Here is a 17,567-nt window from a genome sequence, read left to right on the forward strand (position 1 = left end):
TAACATAAATTAAAGAGTGTAGAGGCGTGGTATTTGATTCTACATCAGTTCTAGTGTTGTTGGTTGTTTTTTTTTTTTTTTTTAATAAAGTGAAAATATCAAAGGTCTCAGTTCACAGAGAAATGCTCACATTCTGAATCCAGAAGTTGAGCCTTAAAACAAGCAGTCAGGACTTCTGGGACTTCTTGGTGTCACAACAAAGCAGCCACTGGCCTCAGCCACAGCCTAGGCCCCACCCACCTGGACTCACCCAGACCTACCATCCAACCTGGCAGGATTTCTTTTTTTTTTGTTGTTGTTTTTGTTTTAGTGACCTGGCCAGGGTGTTCCTCCCCCTCACCCAGCTGGGATTGGCTCCACCTCCCTAGAAACCAATAAGCGGTAGAAGATGAATGAATTCATCTGCAACTGTGCAGCACTTTTCCCAAAATCAAAAATAAAATAGATTTAATCATAAAAAAGGTTTGAACACTAAAAACATAAAAAAGTGAGGTGTAACATACAGAGCGATGTTAAGTGGAGGAAAGTGAAATCGGTCATAATTCATCAGGCAGATTGTTTACTGACTGTAAACACAAAGAGGAGACTTGACAGCAGACAAATCAGCCAATTCAGTTATTGCAGAAAGATTTTTTTTATTTTTCTAAGCAAGAGGAACAAATAAAAACTATAAAACAATACAACAACAACAAAAAAACCCAACTTGTATCATTGGAATTTCAAGAGAAATGGGAAATAAATAGAGACACTGGGTCATCTTCTGCAGGATGAGTTTGCTTTGATTAAATAGTATGTCCTAACAAAAGCCAAAGATAGGAGTCAGTAGTTTTTTTAGAAGTCAGTGCAGTCAGAACTTTGTTTGGGTTTATAAACACCAGCAGAGTTGCAGACCAGACCAGCGTCCTTTGGCCAACCATCTCCTCTTGGGGGCGGGGTTGAGGACCAGCCTCGAGTCTGCATGGCCTTTCCTCACAGTGTTTTCTCTGTGCTCACGCTGGTCTGCGTGGTGGTGGCATTGATGTATGTGGGGACGCTGTACTTAGTGAGGACGGATTTGAACTGCTCCAGCGTGGCATCGGTTCGAACCCCTGTTGGGTCGAAGTGAGTCCGACTCACCCTAAAACCAGCCTCCGTCAGGTACTGAAGGAACTTGTTCAACCTGTTCAGAGAAATAAAGTAAACTTATATATATATATATATTCCTTATTATACATATATGGCACAAAAACAGCTGTTGTCAGCAAGACATGTATTAGTATGTTTTGTGTCTTGCTACTCCACTAAAAGAAAATTTACATCAAATGTTCACTGCTCTATGGTGAACCCACTTGAGCAGGAAACTGAGGGCCTACCAGATGTCACTTACTTGGGCATGTTCATGCCTCGGATACTGTGGCGGTGGATGCTGTAGTAGAAAGGCGGATGTTCCAGAGATGCATCTGACTTCAGTTTCTTCACCACATTCCCAGAATCCTCTCCGGTCTTCCTCTTCCCTGCAGAGGAAGCGTGAATATTACATCTGAGCAGATTTAGGTCCAATGCAGTGAATTGACCTCCAAAAGTCACCGTGGTTACAAACTCCGGATTTCGTTTGAGTCTCATGGAGCTGCTTTAATTTACAGCATTCATTCATTCATTCATCTTCTACTGCTTTTCAGTTTCTAGGTCGCTGGGGGTGCTGGAGCCAATCCCAGCTCACATTGGGTGAGGGCGAGGTACAGCCTGCACAGGTCACCAGTCCATCAGGGCCAACACACACAGACAAACAGACACCACTCACACGCAGATCTACTGACAATTTCCTTATTTGTATGAATAAAAACAAAGGCACTTCTCCTCAGTGAAATATCAGAACAAAGAACTATTTAACGGACTGAAACAATCAGGACATGACTGAAAAGGTTTGTCTTGTGCTGAAGGGACACACTGCCCTCTAGAGGATAGAGTTCAGACCTGCAGTAACAGAGCAGATGAAATATGACCATCTCTGGCCACAGAGGATGGAGGGTGTGGGGTTTGATTGGTTGATATTTCTCATTGAGATGAATAAAAAGTAACTAAGTGACTCACCAGGCTGATCAGAACTGGACTCCTCTCCGCTCTGTAAGGTCTTAATAACAACGCCACACTCCACTGCAGAGGAGATGGAGTATTCTGTAAATATGCTCTTTGTCGTACAGAAATCTCACACGAACCAACGGACACACAGGAATGTTACCCTGGTTCATGAGAGCCGATGGTCCATGCACCAGAGACTTGAAGGTGGTGCACTCGGACTCGCAGATCAGAGTTTTAACAAGTGGCTGAACGTCGTCCATACTGTGATGCACCGCCGCCGACAGCATCCTCCTCAGGAACCCTGTGTTGAACAGAGGGCCAGCCCTGGACACACACAGACACACATGCAGACTTGTAACTTTAATGCACTCGTGAGGACACAACGCATTCAAAGCTGAAACCTGAACCAGAGTCTTTTAAGTCATGAAATATCAAAAGTCTGTGTGTGTGTTTGTGTAGCTTCACTGAGAGGTTTACCATAATGGCCCCAGCTGCACCGCCGTCTTTCCAGGCAGACTTCCATGACAGTTACAGGGCAGCGTGTCTGGAAGAAACTTTCCAAAGTTAACCTTGTGCTCTGTAGAAAGCAGCACCTGACCAATCACAGTTGTCGTTCCAACCAGGAAGGAGGCCAGCATGACTCCTGAATGTTGTTTAAACGTTTGATGCAGCTGTTGTCATTAAGCCCTGACAAGAACTATATACAAACATAAGACAGAATGACAGGCAGTGGCCTTTTATATTCGGCTTGAAGTTACCAAAAACTGACATTACGTAGATTTTCCTTCAACTGCATTTTCTGCACACTTTGTCAGGAGGTGGTTTAAAGACGGCATGAACTAAGTCTTCTCTGACATGTTTGCTTGATGAAGGACTCTGACCTGGAAAACTGAGCTTTTTCCATCATGATTCATATCATGAAACGATGAGGCTCAAATGTCTCCACTAACAATTGAGAAGAACTTCATGGGCTGGAAACTGACATGGTGATGCTCTAATAACAGAACAGTCTGGAATTTCTATTTACATTTCCTTTGGGAGATTAATTAACCCATCCTTCCATCTTTGCAGCATCACTGTGGTTTTTCATCAGTCCACTTCAGACTGGACCACATGACAAAGGACAGATCTGGCATACTCACCATCCACCATGGTTCCCAGCTTGAGGAAGACTCTCTCTTCACACCACTGACAGTGGACCAGTTTTCGGAGCTTCTTCGCTGACTCATCAGCCTGCATGGGACCCCTAAGGACTCGTACCACCACCAGGACAAAATGCTCCAGCGCGACAGCCAGCAGCACCTCGATGCCTTTGTTGCATCGGGCTGCCGCCCTGCATGCACAGAGAGATGTGGGTTATGTTTTATTTTGCATCTGTGTGACAGTCGAATGCATGAGTGTGAGATGGCGAGGCCTACCGGGCCACAGTGGCGACTACCATGCGGGCAGCCAGCTCCTTATAGTATTCGGTGCGTACAATGTGACAGCCGTAGTGACGCAGGGTGACGTTAGGTGACTTGGCGTACAGAGAGCCGGTGTCTGTGGACGTCACGGAGATGATGCCCAGGTTACGGACATTTCTGAAGGCAGCGTCCAGGTAGTTCACTGCTGTCCCGAATGGATCCAGGTGACTGATAAAACAAACGTATTTTGATATGACACTGGAAACAGGAGATTATAATAATCAAAAATTTTGCCATTCACTCTTCCCACACACATGTAGTCAAAAGGCCGCAGGTGCATCATCACATTGGCATCCATCTTGGCGACCTCCACTGTGGCAATGGGCAGCCCCTCGACCTCGCTGCTCACCCCTCGTGAGCCTCCATCCACCCGGATGTGGTTCAGCTCACAATTTTCTTTGATCATCTTGACACACGTGTCGCTGATGTCAGTTATGGTCACTTTGACAGCGTTACGGAGATGTTTGGCCCACTGGAGGCCCATGATGCCTGAGAACGACAGGAAGCAGGGGCCACACAAAAAAAATTAGGATTTCTTGATGTATTGATGTAAAAATCATCTGTGATTTTTCTGAAGTTTGAGGCAAAAGTATATTCACGTTATATATTCATATACATTAAACACATTTATATGTTTTTATATTCAATACTTTTATTATATTTTTGAAATGACAAATGAATGCACCATTTTTGGAAACAAAAATGAATTTTCACAAAAATAAAAAAGAAATAGAAAATGAGACAGAAAGGCAGTAAAATCTATTGCATGAGACTCAAATCAGGTTTTAGTGGAGAAATTGTACTCATTATCTTCTAGACCAAGTTAATTGGCTGTCTACAGCCGGATCACCTACTCCAACCTTCAAATTGATGCTCAGGCCACATTTTTTCACGAGCAAACAATTAATTGTGTTAAAATATTGTGCAACATTTTCATGTTGGTCTCACCTGTGGCTCCAAAAGCATCTAGACACTCGAGTGGGTTCCTCTCTTCAGCCAGAACAGCCAGCGAACAAAACACCAGCTGCCTGAGACACACAAAGGCACACTCAGCTGCCCCAACTACTAACGCCTTCATACACATGAGCATTTGTTAAGAGGACACCTGCCGCTACAGACCTGTTGGTCTTCATCTTGCGGTTGAAGTAGGTGTCGCTCTTCTGTGGAGTGGTGTGGTTAGGCAGGAGCTGCACGTTTGTCCCCAGTTCCTTCATGATTTCATATGCCTGACTGGACGGAGCTGCAGACACACAACCATCGTCACAATTTTCACACTTGGTTTGAAATATAGAGGGTAAAAACTTAGTAAACAGTTGAATATTATCATGTTGCTCTTCAATAAACAATTAACTTTTCGTCTCAACTTTGAAAAATTCCTCTTTGCTTTATGGAACTGAGGGGAAGCGTTCTGACTTGTAGCTGCATGGTGTGACGAAGCATGGGGCTCTGAATTCCTGGAACTGATGTCCACTGGCTTCGTGGGCTGATGTTGTTGTTTACCTGGCTCTTCCAACGCTATGTCCAAGCCGCCAGAGTAGCTGGCCTCAGTCTCTCCTTTGTTGACATGGCGCTTTAGGTGGCTGATCATGTCTGTCTTACGGGCGATGGTGACAGAGCAAACCACACAGTGATAGTGAGCCACATGTCTCCCTGACGCCTACAAACAGATTCAGACAAAAAAAAAAGCAACAAAAAGAACAAGATATGACTCAACACAATCACTTCATGTTAACAGGCCTACCGACGTTACAACTTTAAAATCTATCTGACTGGTGTTTTTTCTGATGTAATTAAACTGCATGATCATTCATGTAATTCATGTAATTTATTAGTAACTGAAATTAGACTTTCAGTTAATAGTTTCTATTTTGTTTTTACTGTCATATTGTGTGAAGTTGAGATTTTGTCTTTCAATGCTCCTGCACATTAGGAAAACATCAGAATGATCAGTAAATGCTGTGCTTTTAAATAAAATGATAAATAAAAGAGAATTCCTACCAAATGAGCTGGATCTCCATTTTCCTTTTCATAAAACCAAATGACTACTTTCTTCCGAACAAACTTTACCCAGGAGAACAAATGAAGCAGGAAGAGATGCTGGAGGGATTCTGTTCCTGCTTTGAAGTGGAAACATGACTTTCAGTTTGTGTCGAATCACTCACCTGATCTCCACTGAGGCTGGGCTTCAGGTTTCTGCAGGGCAAATGACAGATACACATCCTCTGGCCTGTCAAATGTCAGGGGCCAAAGGTCAGTATGGTGTGAGCGGTCTCATGTCAAGATTAACTGAGTCGAAGACATCAGCAGATCCACGTTTGCACAAATATATATATATATATATATATATTTAGCTTTGTGTTCTTCTGACGTGGCCAAAGAGCTAGTTCTCAGGGCAAAAAATAAAGATGGAAAACAGCTTACTTTAGCCAAAACCACAAGGCTGTCAGTTGTTCCCATTTTAAGCAGAGTTTCACAGAACAATGAACCGATTATAAAAAACACACATTAATATTCTGTTCTCTAGGAAAAGTGTGTTTTCTCTTCCAATGATCTGTGTGGTTTTCCATCAGTTTTGCTTTAGGACAGATTATTAGTGGAGTTTGGTGCTCCACCTTTCTACCTTCAAACTCCACGTAGACTTTCCAGTGAAGGTTCTGCAGGTGTCGACGGAGTTTGTGGCTGTAACAGGCTTTAAACTTCTCCTCGGGACACAGAGGGCACGACTTCCGCCCCGCTGGTGAGGGAAAACACAAAATCACCAGAGCTGAAGCGTTTCTCGTCATCAACTGATCTGCTGGTTGTTTAGAGATTACGAGTCAAGCTAGAAGAACCAGATAGGTTCACTTGTCAAATCAACTGTGAGCTCACCTCCATTGAGGTCCACCAGCATCTCCAGGCCTTCCAGTTGTGTTTGGATAGAAAGGTGTCTCTCTGTCGATGAAAACCAGAACTTAGTATGTTATCAACCCAACCGGTCGAGGCAGATGGCCACCCCCACTGAGCCTGGCTCTGTCCGAGGTTTCTGCCTCTTAAAGGAAGTTTTTCCTTGCCACCATCGCCAAGTGCTTGCTCATCAGGGGATCTGAAGGATATCTTTAAATCATTTTATAAAAGAGTTTGGTCTGGAACTGCTCTATATGTAAAGTGCCTTGATGTTACTTTGTTATGATTTGCCACTATATAAATAAAGTCAGAGAATTTAGATGAGCAGCTTCAGGTGAACACACACAGCTTTTCTGGATTTACCGGTAGTTGTGGTGGAAGGTCTGGCATCATTATCTGCAGCAGCTTGGCCACCACCTGAAGGGGCTTCTCCATCATCACCACCTTCAAAGACAAAACAGGGCTGTGTGAATATTTTGCTGAAGTAACGCAACTCTACATTCAAAGTGGGTCTGCTGGTAACACAAGAAAATGAGGAGTGAAGCTGAATGTATAACTCAAAACTAATTTCCATCCATTAAAAAAAAACAAAACAAAACAAAACAAAAACCACAAATGTTGTTTCATGATGGAGTGCCGCTGGATCAGATCTGGGCATGTCACAGGTTCACGTTTGAGATTCAGCGTATTGAATATTTTTTTCAATGAATGGGAAGGAAAATGCCAGAACATATCAGCTGGACAAAGACATCTCTAATAAATTTTGCTGACATGATAAATTACTTTTATTGTTAATCATCTCTTTGGCAGCGCTTAAAAATATCAAGCATCTTTAAATGTGTTGAATGTGAATGAATTTCCCTACTATGGGATGAATAAAGGAAATCTAATCTAAATGTCATTTACAATTTAAGAGGCCATGTATGAATTTGATTGCACCTGTGAGAATAAAATTGAGAATTATCAATAAAATTGGATCAAATATCAGAAGTGAAAGTTATCAGTCTGTTGTTTGTTTCATTTCTGGTTTGTTTTCAGGAGCTGAGCTGAGGCTATTTGTTTGTTTATTTTTTGTTTTCTTGTGATTCGGTTCCCGTTAAAATCGAACCGAGCGGCTCCGGGGTCCCGTAGCGCAGCTCCGTGATGAGACCAAGTCCTCATAAACTGTCTTCGGTCCCGGTTAAATAGCCCGTTAAAGCTCCTGACGGTCTACCGTCTGACGGGCAGACCGGGGACGACAACGTACCGGTTCCGATCCCTCCAACCCCCCCAACCTTTTGCCCATGTCGTGGGTCACTTTTTAGGTCCTATGGCGGAGCTCCGTGGTGAGGCCCTCGTTCTGTTGAGCACTTACAAACTCAAAATGTCCGTGAATTGGCCGCGCAGCTGCGGATGATTCGTAAACTGCGGCCAATGCTGCGCTTTTGGGGATAAATTTCCGAGTTTGAATGAGATATCAGCGGCTTTTACTCACGTTTGATATCGACGTCCTCCTGGTGTAGCCGAGCAGCGTCCGCCTCTTTCTGCTCCGCCATTACGATCGAGAGCAACATACGCAGGAAACGCTCCGACCTGCGCACTTTACGTAGACTACGCAGGTTTTACTACGTAGATGTTCAGTACCACCGGGAATGTGATCCCTCACCAGGTAAACAAATAAAAACATCAAATAAATACAATTATTAAACATATAAAATGTGTAACGTCATAGAAATAAAGATATTCTTTTTATTAAGTAAATTTAGATGGGTGAAAATGGAATTAAAATCACGAGAGTAATTCAAAAAACGAAGTGGAGAAAGTATTGTGGAGTATTTTTGGTTTAGCTGAGTAGCAACATGTTTAGCATTTAGAATGAGATTGTAATGCATAGTCACTTTACAACATACTGTATTTTTGTCAATAATTTATATCCATCATATATAACTTCAAATAGAAATATAAGGTTATTTATGATTATATATAGCTTCACTTTCAGATGTTATTCATTTACAGCCCTCTATTTTTTTCAATAATATTCTAAGAAAATCTAAATCAACTGTCTGTTCCTGTTCTATTAACATTTATTTCTTTGCCTTTTTTTTGCATTCTTTTGAAGTGGGGGTTGTATAATGTTTTAGGCCTATAGTGCAGTGACTTTGCATCATGATAGGGTGACCACTATCACTGAGCGGGTGGATCAAGCTGTGACAGCTGAATGTGGGAAGGGACAATGTGAGCATGTAAACTTTCTTGCTCTCATAGCAATGCCAAATATAAAACTATGAGTATCCAGAACATCTTCTGCCTCAGTCTTTGTCTTCTGATAACTGACAGATACGCATCACGCTCGTCAACAACAAAATGAAAATTAAATAGAGAAGTCCAAATTTTTCTAGTGTGTGAATCATAATGTCACACAAAAGTGTTTCTGTTTGGCAGATCTTGATCTGACCATGAAATTTTTGTCAAAAATGTCCAAATGTTCAAGGCTGGGAATGTAATACATATATAAGGAATTTCACTAAATCTGGTACAAACATTTACAAACTGAAGGATGAACTTCTTGGGACATTCAATTTGTGACATGAAGGCACAAAAATTTTTAAGAAGTAATAACTAGAGAAGTGGAATATCAATTTGTACACATAAACAGTAAAAGGTAAAACAAAATCTTCCCAGACAGCACAGCAGTAAATAGACAGAAGTAACAAAAAAGCAAATATGAAAGCAATTGAATGTGGAATGTAATTATAAATATTGGAATATATTGTTTCTGGTTTCACAATTGAGAAAGAGTAAATACAGAGGAATTGGTGTGAAGAAGTGTGATGGCATGTTTTTCTAGTATGGGGCCACTTTTAAGGGCCATCCAATCTCTGTATGCCCAAAGCGAGAGCTGTGTGCAGATATTCGGCAGTAAATCAGACTTATTCCAAGTGAGGGCTGCGCCATGTCACCAATCCTGTTTGTGATTCTCGTGGACTGGATTTCTAAGTGCAGTCGAGGAGTAGAGAGGTTGCAGGTCAGGGAGCTCAGGATTGCTTTTTGCCAACAATGTGGTGCTGTTGGCACCATCGGTCTGTGACCTTCAGCTCTCACTGGACAGGTTCACAGCTGAGTGTGAAGCTGCTGGGATAAAGATAAGCACATTCAAATCAGAAGCGATGGTTCTCAGCAGGAAACCGGTGGACTGCCTTCTCCGGGGTGGGAATGAGTTTTGGCCCCCAGTGAAGGAGTTCAAGTACTTCAGGGTCTTGTTGACAAGTGGGGGGACATTGGAGCGTGAGATTGGCCGCAGAATCTAACCGCAAAGGTTATGATTTGACCTTCGACTAGTCACGCAATGTAGTCATGTGACTTGCGAGCGGAGCCAAGCAGAAAAGGTGGGGAGAGAATTAAACACTGCGCTTTCACGTGTTGCACAATGGCCTCGGGCTCGACAGAAGCTGACACTGCAGAAAGTTTAGCGCCAAAGAGGAGCAGCACGTCAGTTGTGTGCAGTTATTTTGGCTATAAAAAAAAAAAAAGATGCTGCGCAACGCAGGTATTGTGCAGAGCCTGACTTACAATCATTGCCATCTTGAAAGGTAACACTACAAACCTGAATCAACATTTGAAAAAACACCACAAAGCCATGGAGGGCTCAACATGCCCTCCACCTGTGCCTCAGCAGGGCCTCAACATGCTGGAACCACAAAGCCGGGTCACTCTGCCACAACTCTGGGAGCTTCACAGCCACGGTGAGAACGGCCGGCTGTGAGAGATGGGGCAGTGTGGCCAAAGTGGACTCACACTCCTCATCTGCTGAAGACATATTCAATTTGGGGTCACCAATGTGGCAGGATGAGGAAAAACCAGGAGACGAAGGCAAGTCTTAACTTTTTTAATCCTCAACCAAAAACCAACTGAAACAGGAACAACTTTACCATTGAGCCCGGGAACGTACACCACACCCTCAATTCAGCCCTGCTGGGTGAGAGGTATAGCCCCTGGTGTCCGCCACAAAACCGGCTATATTAACTTCAGCATTTACATGATCTGCAATTTTTTCTCGCCTTGTTTGCAACATTGCTTTTAGGTGTCATTATTGATTCAAACTCTTCGTAGCTCACCATTATCATAATCTGCTCTCCTTGGCTGAAATATGTGGCGCGTAATAAGCCATTTTTTCTGCGGAAATAGCGTTAAATGATGCCCTTTTTTATGTGAATGCCCACAGAGCCTAATGAGGTACGCCTGGGTCAACAAACAAAGCTGATAACCACCGTTGTGATACTCATTATCTGATTTGAATTTTCGCTTTTGCCCAAGCCTGCTCACCTAAAGAAAGCCCAGCACTGTTGAGCTTCCTTCTCAGTATACCCTGCTGTAGCCTCTCTCCCTTCATGTGGGAATTCAAACTATGCATCCTGAGTTTAAATGGAGCCAGAGGTGACGGTAAAAGAGTGGCTTTCTTTAGACTGATGGAGCTGAAGCAGATAGACTGTTACATCTGTCACTGTGGCTGTCCATCTGGACACCCCCCCAACCCCCAATTGACCAGTGCTACTCTTTGAGTGTTTGTGTGTGTGTAGAGCAGGAAGCAGGACTGATTGCCTGAGTGGTGCAGAGGAGCAGAGCAGAGCCATCACCAGCTGCAACTCGTGCCATATCATCATCACCACTACAAAAGCCCAGTGCTGTCACTTCCACACTGCCAGATTTTAGCCTCTGCTCAGCCAGTTACTATGTCCAGCTTGATCACTATCAGATTGTGTTTTTACCTAGACTTGATCACCGTTCTCTTCCTCTGCCTAAAGTCCCCCTGCTCTGCCTCCTTTGCCAGGCTCCTGGTACCTTCCTGCTCTGCTCAACCTGCTCCCAGTCTTCCCCTCGGTCCCTGTGTTCCCCAGCTAGGAGCCCCAGCCATTCCTACCTGCTGTGCTCATCCCCGGACCCAGCTCCACCTGCTGACTGCCTAAGCAAGGGATTGACGAGAAGTCATGCAGTGTGCTTTCAGACCCTGAGGTCCGAACCACTCAGCTGTTTGTTCATCATCATCATCATCATCTTTATCTGCTTATCTGGGGCCGGGTCGTGGAGGTAGCAGCTCCAGCAGACGACCCCAAACTTCCTTTTCCCCGGCCACATTGGCCAGCTCTGACTGGGGGATCCCAAGGCGCTCCCAGGCCAGTATGGAGATATAATCTCCCCACCTGGTCCTCAGCCTGCCCCATGGCCTCCTCCCAGCTGGACATGCCAGGAACACCTTCCTTCGTGTGGTTCGGGCATCCTTATCAGATTCGTGTGGTTCGGGCATCCTTATCAGATGCCCGAACCATACGAAGGAGCAGCGGCTCTACTCCAAGTCCCTCCTGGATGGCCAAACTTCTCACCCTATCTCTAAGGGAGACTCCAGCCACCCTCCTGAGGAAACCCATTTCGACTGTTTGTACCCGTGATCTTGTTCTTTCAGTCATGACCCATCCATCGCTCATGACCATAGGTGAGGGTAGGAACAAAGACTGACCAGTAAATAGAGAGCTTTGCCTTCTGGCTCAGCTCCCTCTTCATCAAAACAGTGCTGTAGAGTGAACACAACACCGCCTCTGCTGCTCCAATTCTCCGGCCAATCTCATGCTCCATCTTACCCTCACTCGTGAACAAGACCTCGATATACTTAAATCTCCTTCACTTGGGGTAAGGACTCATTTCCTACCTGGAGTATGTATGCCACCGGTTTCCTGCTAAGAACCATGGCCTCCAATTTAGAGGTGCTGATCCTCATCCCAGCCGCTTCACACACGGCTGCGAACTTGTCCAGTGAGCACTGGAGGTCACAGACCGATGGAGCCAATAGGACCACATCATCCGCAAAAAGCAGGGATGTAACCCCCAGCTCCCTGAACTGCAGCCCTCCTCCCCCACGACTCCACCTCGATATCCTGTCCATGAAAATCACAAACAGGATTGGTGACAAAGTGCAGCCCTGGCGGAGGCCAAGCCCCACCTGAAACAAGTCCGACTTATTGCCAAGAACTCGGACACAGCTCTTGCTTTGGGAATACAGAGGTTGGATGGCCCTCAGCAGAGACCCCCTCACCCCATACTCCCGCAGCACCTCCCACAACATATCCTGGAGAACCCGGCCATATGCCTTCTCCAATGACGATGAAGACTGAACAAGCCTTTACTATAGTGCACATTTAGAACTACCAGGCTGAAACTGTATGTTTTGTTTGTATTTTCCATGGCATCTTTTCCTGTTCTTCTCTCTCCATCCCTCTACTGTGCCCCCCCCTCCCGCGTCTTAAAGGAAGTTTATCTTTACCATTGTCACCAAGTACTTGGGATCTGTTGGGTCTCTTTAACAACTCCAGAAAGAGTTTGGTCCAGACCTGCTCTTTGTGTAAAGTGCCTTGATGTAACTTTGTTATGATTTTGGCACTATAGAAATAATTCTGATTTGATTTGATTCATGACCTTACTTTGATAAAAATAATTTACTGTCTCCTGTAGATGGACATCAGAAAAGCTTTGGTTTGAGGGATGCACAAAAAAGAGATGAGTTAGAGGCAGGTCAGACTAAAACACAAATAAGTTTATGGTACACATCTGGACTTTTTAGCCCTCAGAGTCAGGGCTCATATTAGTTTATTCATTATTATAATTGTGTTATGTAAACAAATGCAGGATGCAACAAGTTTTGTTTTTGTCTGCATTTGTCTTCATAGTTTAACACTGTAAGGTGTATTAACTTTTTATGAGATTGATGCAGCTAATCACTTTCATTATTTCAGTGTGGGTCTGTGACCATTACCAGCCCTCACTGGACGCTAGTTCATTGATCTTTATTGAACGAAAACCTGTGTGGGGCAGAGAGGGCAGTGGTACACCACAGTGATTCTAAGGGGAAACAAAGGACAGAGAAGACACGGCAGGATGGACAGGGAAAGGGAAGCAGGCTTTGCTGGTAGAATATAATGTGTTTTTCCTGCCACCCCCCCTCCCTAGGATTATGAAAACCATTGATTTTTTGAAACATTTATGACAGTTGAGAGTCATGGAGATGAAGGGAAGGTCAGCGATTCTGATGCTGTAACAGTCTGTCTGTTCAAGATGAATGCAAGAGTCATTTGGATGTATCCATTTGGGGTTATATTGCCATTGATTGACCAAGAAATAATTTATGATATTGAGTTCATCCTTGTATTTATATATATTCTAGGGGCTGGGGGTAAATCGGCTGGAATTTAGCTTTTTTGTTTTTTGAATCAAATTTTATTAATGCGGAAGCACTTTGGTGTAGATTTGAATGGAACTATGGAGAATGAATAGTTGATATGTGCTAAGATTTTAATTTCAACTGTTGCTATTGGCCCCAGAAGGGAGATGGAAAGATTGTTCCGGCACCCCAGGTTACCACAGATTTTCTCCAGGAATGACTCAAAATTCAGATGGACTAAATCTGATCATATAGGTGAGATGTTTACACCCAAGTATTTAATGTGGAGAAAGAAAATTGGGAATTTTGTGCAGCAAGGCTTTTTCTCAGTTTTTTCTTTTTTGCACATACTGTGTTTGTCTTTCATCTGTATTTTCTCAAATAATACAAATAAACGAGTATTTAATGTTTATATGTTTAATGTTTTTTTTTTTCTTGTTAACATTTGATCTGTTACCTTCATTTCTTTGACTTATTCATTTCACCTGAAGTGGAATTCGCCATGATGTAGTGCTACTTGTGAAGTTTCAAACAAACGCTTACACGTGCGGCACACAACTTTTCCACCCAGCTGCAGCCTCAGGTGGCTCAGGACAAGATTCAGCTCCCTGAGCAGCTCTCACAATTGCTGCAGAGATTTCTATGCGGGGGAGGCAGGTGGATCGTCTACCATATCACAAAGGCATTGTATGATGCAACATCAAGGATGTTGTGGAAGATGACCAGGGGCCAGCGTGCAGTCATCCTTCTGCAGCCGTACGTTCCAATAACCTTGTCAAGGTTGTCCACGCCCCCTTTAGTACAGTTGTAGTCCAGGATGATGGCTGGCTTCCTGTCTTCATGATCAGTGATTTCAGTTGCCTTGTGCAGTTTACTCAGCAGGACCACGTTCTTGTTTTTTTTTGGGAAGTAAAAAGGTGGAGGTGAAAAACTTGTCACCTGTGACGTTGTGCCCCCTCAGTCCAACTGTCAAATCAAGTACGACATGCAACCCTGGCTCTTCTCTGGTGCTCCACTGGGCAGCTTCCCAGTGTAGACTTGCATACTCCATGCATAGCTGGATTTTGCATCACAGGCCACCCGTATTTGCCATATTTTACTGGTTTGCTTGGCATATACTGACAGAAAGGACAGCGATGTGATAAACAAAAAAAACAAAAAGACAAAGATTACAATCAGTAAGTAAGTAACATTGCGAAAATAAAAATTTACCTTTGAATGGAACCAACTGCTCAGCGACTGTGACTTCAGGTACAGGGTATGGAAGTAAAGGTATGGAAGTCACTCAACCCACTTGTCCCAGACGTCTCTGATGGCTGCCAGTTTGTCCGTCACACGCCTTGCTGGTCTTGACTCACGGTTGTCGAATCTTAGCATTCTTGAAAAAGTGAGGAAGACTTTCATCGGCATTGAGTCACGAAAAATTGTCCTTTCACTCTCTGCATCCCACAGACTAGATGTAGCCTCACCACGAGAACTATAGACACCTGCTAAGATCAAAAGCCCTATGTAGCCACGCAGGTTAGTCTGATCCAAATTTGTCATTTCAAGTATGATCTTTTCAATGACTGGTGTGATGAACAGGAGGAAAGTGGAGGAGATGCCCTTGGCATGGGCAGCTGAATATCTTGTTGGCCCTGGGGTCAACCTAATGATGTTTTGTGTTGCAGCTCTTCCTGGGGTGCCGTCCATGTTTGATGAGGACCATGATATCTTGCTGTTCTTGGATAAAAATGTCTCTCTGTCAGCCTGGGTCATTTCCTCTTCATCTGAAGAGGCTTCATGGTCTGTGTTGTATTCCTCCTCATCTTCTTCTTCAGATACCTCTTCTTCCACTTCATAGTGTTCTTGCTCATCCTGAACCTCTGAAAAAATCTGGTCCAGGACCTGCTGGACAGTGAAATTTCCACTCATGGCTTCAGCAAGGAACCAACTGGGGTTCTTTGGTCAGGGGTATCTTTATATCCTCTCCACTGAATTTGTTTTAGATTATGTTTTTTTGTTTTGTCTGGGATCCTGTGTGATGTTAGGGGTTAGCTGCAGGTGCAGGTGCAAATTCAAGTTTAATTTGTACATAAATAGGAATCCAGTTTCTTTGCTGTGTGTGTGTGTGATTTAGAGAGAGTTTATGTATGTGGCCTTTGAACTTTTTTCTGTAATGTAAATGCTTTTATAACACACGGGTAAAAAATGGCCCACAAGACAGTCTTAGGACCCTAGTGTTGTACAGCCCATATGGAAATGTAAACAAAACCAGAGTTTCACTTTTTTTAATATTGGGGTCAATTTAGGAAAAGTCATAAAGTTTCAAGTTGAAAAAAGAATGTTACATGTTTTTTTTTTTGTTTGTTTTTTTTTTTGCAGCTAAACATGGTGGTGGGTCATTTTTGACCCACAGAACAACACGAGGGTGAAATAGCACCACTGAATGCTGTTATACCAGTTTGCATGATACTGGTATGAAAGCAGCAATTTCCCAAAAACAATAAAGATAAGAAAAACCACAGCTGGTGACAACTGCTGTAGCCGACTGGGTCTGACCCACCTGCTGCTTGGACCCCTTGTCTTTGCTTTGTATTAGAGCCAGGAAGCTGGAAAATCTTTTTGAGGGTCAAAGGAATTAGAAAAATAATTGGAGGATTGCAGTTGAGTGACATATTTACCATTTATGATATCAACGTTTTGAAAAACAAAATTTATTCATGAGGTGAGACTTTAAGGATAGAAATCAACAGAAATTATCCCACATTATTACTGTCAAACTTTCAACATATATTCTTTCTGAGACAATCACACCATGTTTAGTTCCCTCTCTATCTCACCAGCAGGGGGAAATATTCACTCCCCTGCTGAACACTGATGAGGTTAAAGGACAGATTAAAAGACTTGGTTAACAAGGATTCTGTGTTTTCTTTTCTGATTCTGTTGAAAAGTGTATTCCCTATTTTTTTTTTTTTTTTAGCTTTTTTTCTATCCCTTTATGTTTAGGTGACATTTTAACAAGAGCCATGGATTAGGTTCTTAACTGTAGTACCGTGGGGTTAACATCTGTTTTTATTATCAAAGCTAAAACACTAGGCTCTTTTAATTTGAAACTGTTTCTCATGAACTCACTTCATTTATTCAACTCCATTCAAGCCAATAAGATTTCATGTAAAAATGACCAATACAAGTAAAACATCCTCCATAGAATGAAGTTGAAAGTAACAAAACTAAATTATATTTTTATATAAAATTAACAAGAAAAGATGGAAAGATTCATTTAAATTCCTGTGTAATGTTTTGCAGAGCAGATAATTTAACCCACTGGTGTGCTTGAGTACTGAGCCGATGTGCAGGTTGGGGCAGAAGTCGCACGGTAGTGTAACCTTCCTGGTTAGGAAAGGCAGGGCGAGTCAACTGAGAATAAAGAGAATATTCAACACGCACAAAAAACATTGTTCAAGAAATCTGGGATTTTTTTCCATTGGTCCTCTGTCCATTGAATTGTGCATTTTATTTTTTTTTTTTTACAAACTTCTTTCACACAATATAATAAATAGTAAAGTATGTTTTCAACTTGGCTTTGGATTTAAATTGTTTATCACAAACTCCATGTTACCATCCTCATGTGTTTTTGTAATAAAGCTGTTGTAGTTATCAACATTTTAAGTTTGACCAAATGTATAATTGTGTTGAATCTTGACACTAACTGTTAAATACAAAATTTAGCCATATGAACAAAAAGTCAAAGAAAATGTCCCTGTGTATCAGCAGAGAAAATGTTTAAATGTTTTTTTTTTCTGAAAGTTCACGCTGTAAAAAATGGGAACACTCCTGATCCCTGATATTTTTTCTCATGCACCTGTTGTAAGGTTATTCAACAGCTCTTGAGTTTACAAATGTAGCAGTGCTGAACAGGTTTCACCATCTTCACCATGATGAAGCTGATCCTCTCTGATTCTCATCAGGGCACTGGGCAACAAATGTAACACCAT

At 42.8% G+C, this 17,567-nt stretch overlaps 1 protein-coding gene across 2 annotated transcripts; it reads right to left on the minus strand.

Annotated features, from left to right (window-relative positions):
• Positions 1 to 631: 631 nt before the first annotated feature.
• Positions 632 to 7,948, minus strand: trmt1l (tRNA methyltransferase 1-like). Of its 2 annotated transcripts, none has more exons than XM_029500271.1 (16): positions 7,879 to 7,948; positions 6,768 to 6,848; positions 6,390 to 6,452; positions 6,142 to 6,255; positions 5,684 to 5,748; positions 5,022 to 5,178; positions 4,641 to 4,761; positions 4,470 to 4,549; positions 3,776 to 4,010; positions 3,477 to 3,689; positions 3,201 to 3,391; positions 2,536 to 2,602; positions 2,219 to 2,382; positions 2,071 to 2,133; positions 1,367 to 1,493; positions 632 to 1,159 (listed from the first exon to the last, which is right to left on the minus strand). In XM_029500271.1, exons 1-16 carry the CDS (start codon positions 7,937 to 7,939, stop codon positions 970 to 972), a joined length of 1,992 nt encoding a protein of 663 aa, XP_029356131.1. In that variant the 5' UTR covers positions 7,940 to 7,948; the 3' UTR covers positions 632 to 969. The 2 variants fall into 2 exon arrangements, with proteins under 2 accessions (XP_029356131.1, XP_029356130.1); XM_029500270.1 differs by having other exon boundaries at positions 4,935 to 5,178.
• Between the last annotated feature and the right edge of the window lie 9,619 nt (positions 7,949 to 17,567).

Source organism: Echeneis naucrates, chromosome 4 (genome assembly GCF_900963305.1).
Source record: "Echeneis naucrates chromosome 4, fEcheNa1.1, whole genome shotgun sequence".
In the NCBI taxonomy this organism is placed as follows: domain Eukaryota; kingdom Metazoa; phylum Chordata; class Actinopteri; order Carangiformes; family Echeneidae; genus Echeneis; species Echeneis naucrates.

Bases quoted from the DNA above. Each gene is read 5' to 3' on its own strand.
- trmt1l (XM_029500270.1), bottom strand. From the start codon at position 7,939: ATGGCGGAGCAGAAAGAGGCGGACGCTGCTCGGCTACACCAGGAGGAC. The intron at 3,690-3,775 runs GTGTGTGGGAAG...TTGTTTTATCAG, and splicing joins CTGCGGCCTTTTGACTACAT to TCACCTGGATCCATTCGGGA. The intron at 2,383-2,535 runs GTAAACCTCTCA...GTGTGTGTCCAG, and splicing joins GTGCAGCTGGGGCCATTATG to GGCTGGCCCTCTGTTCAACA.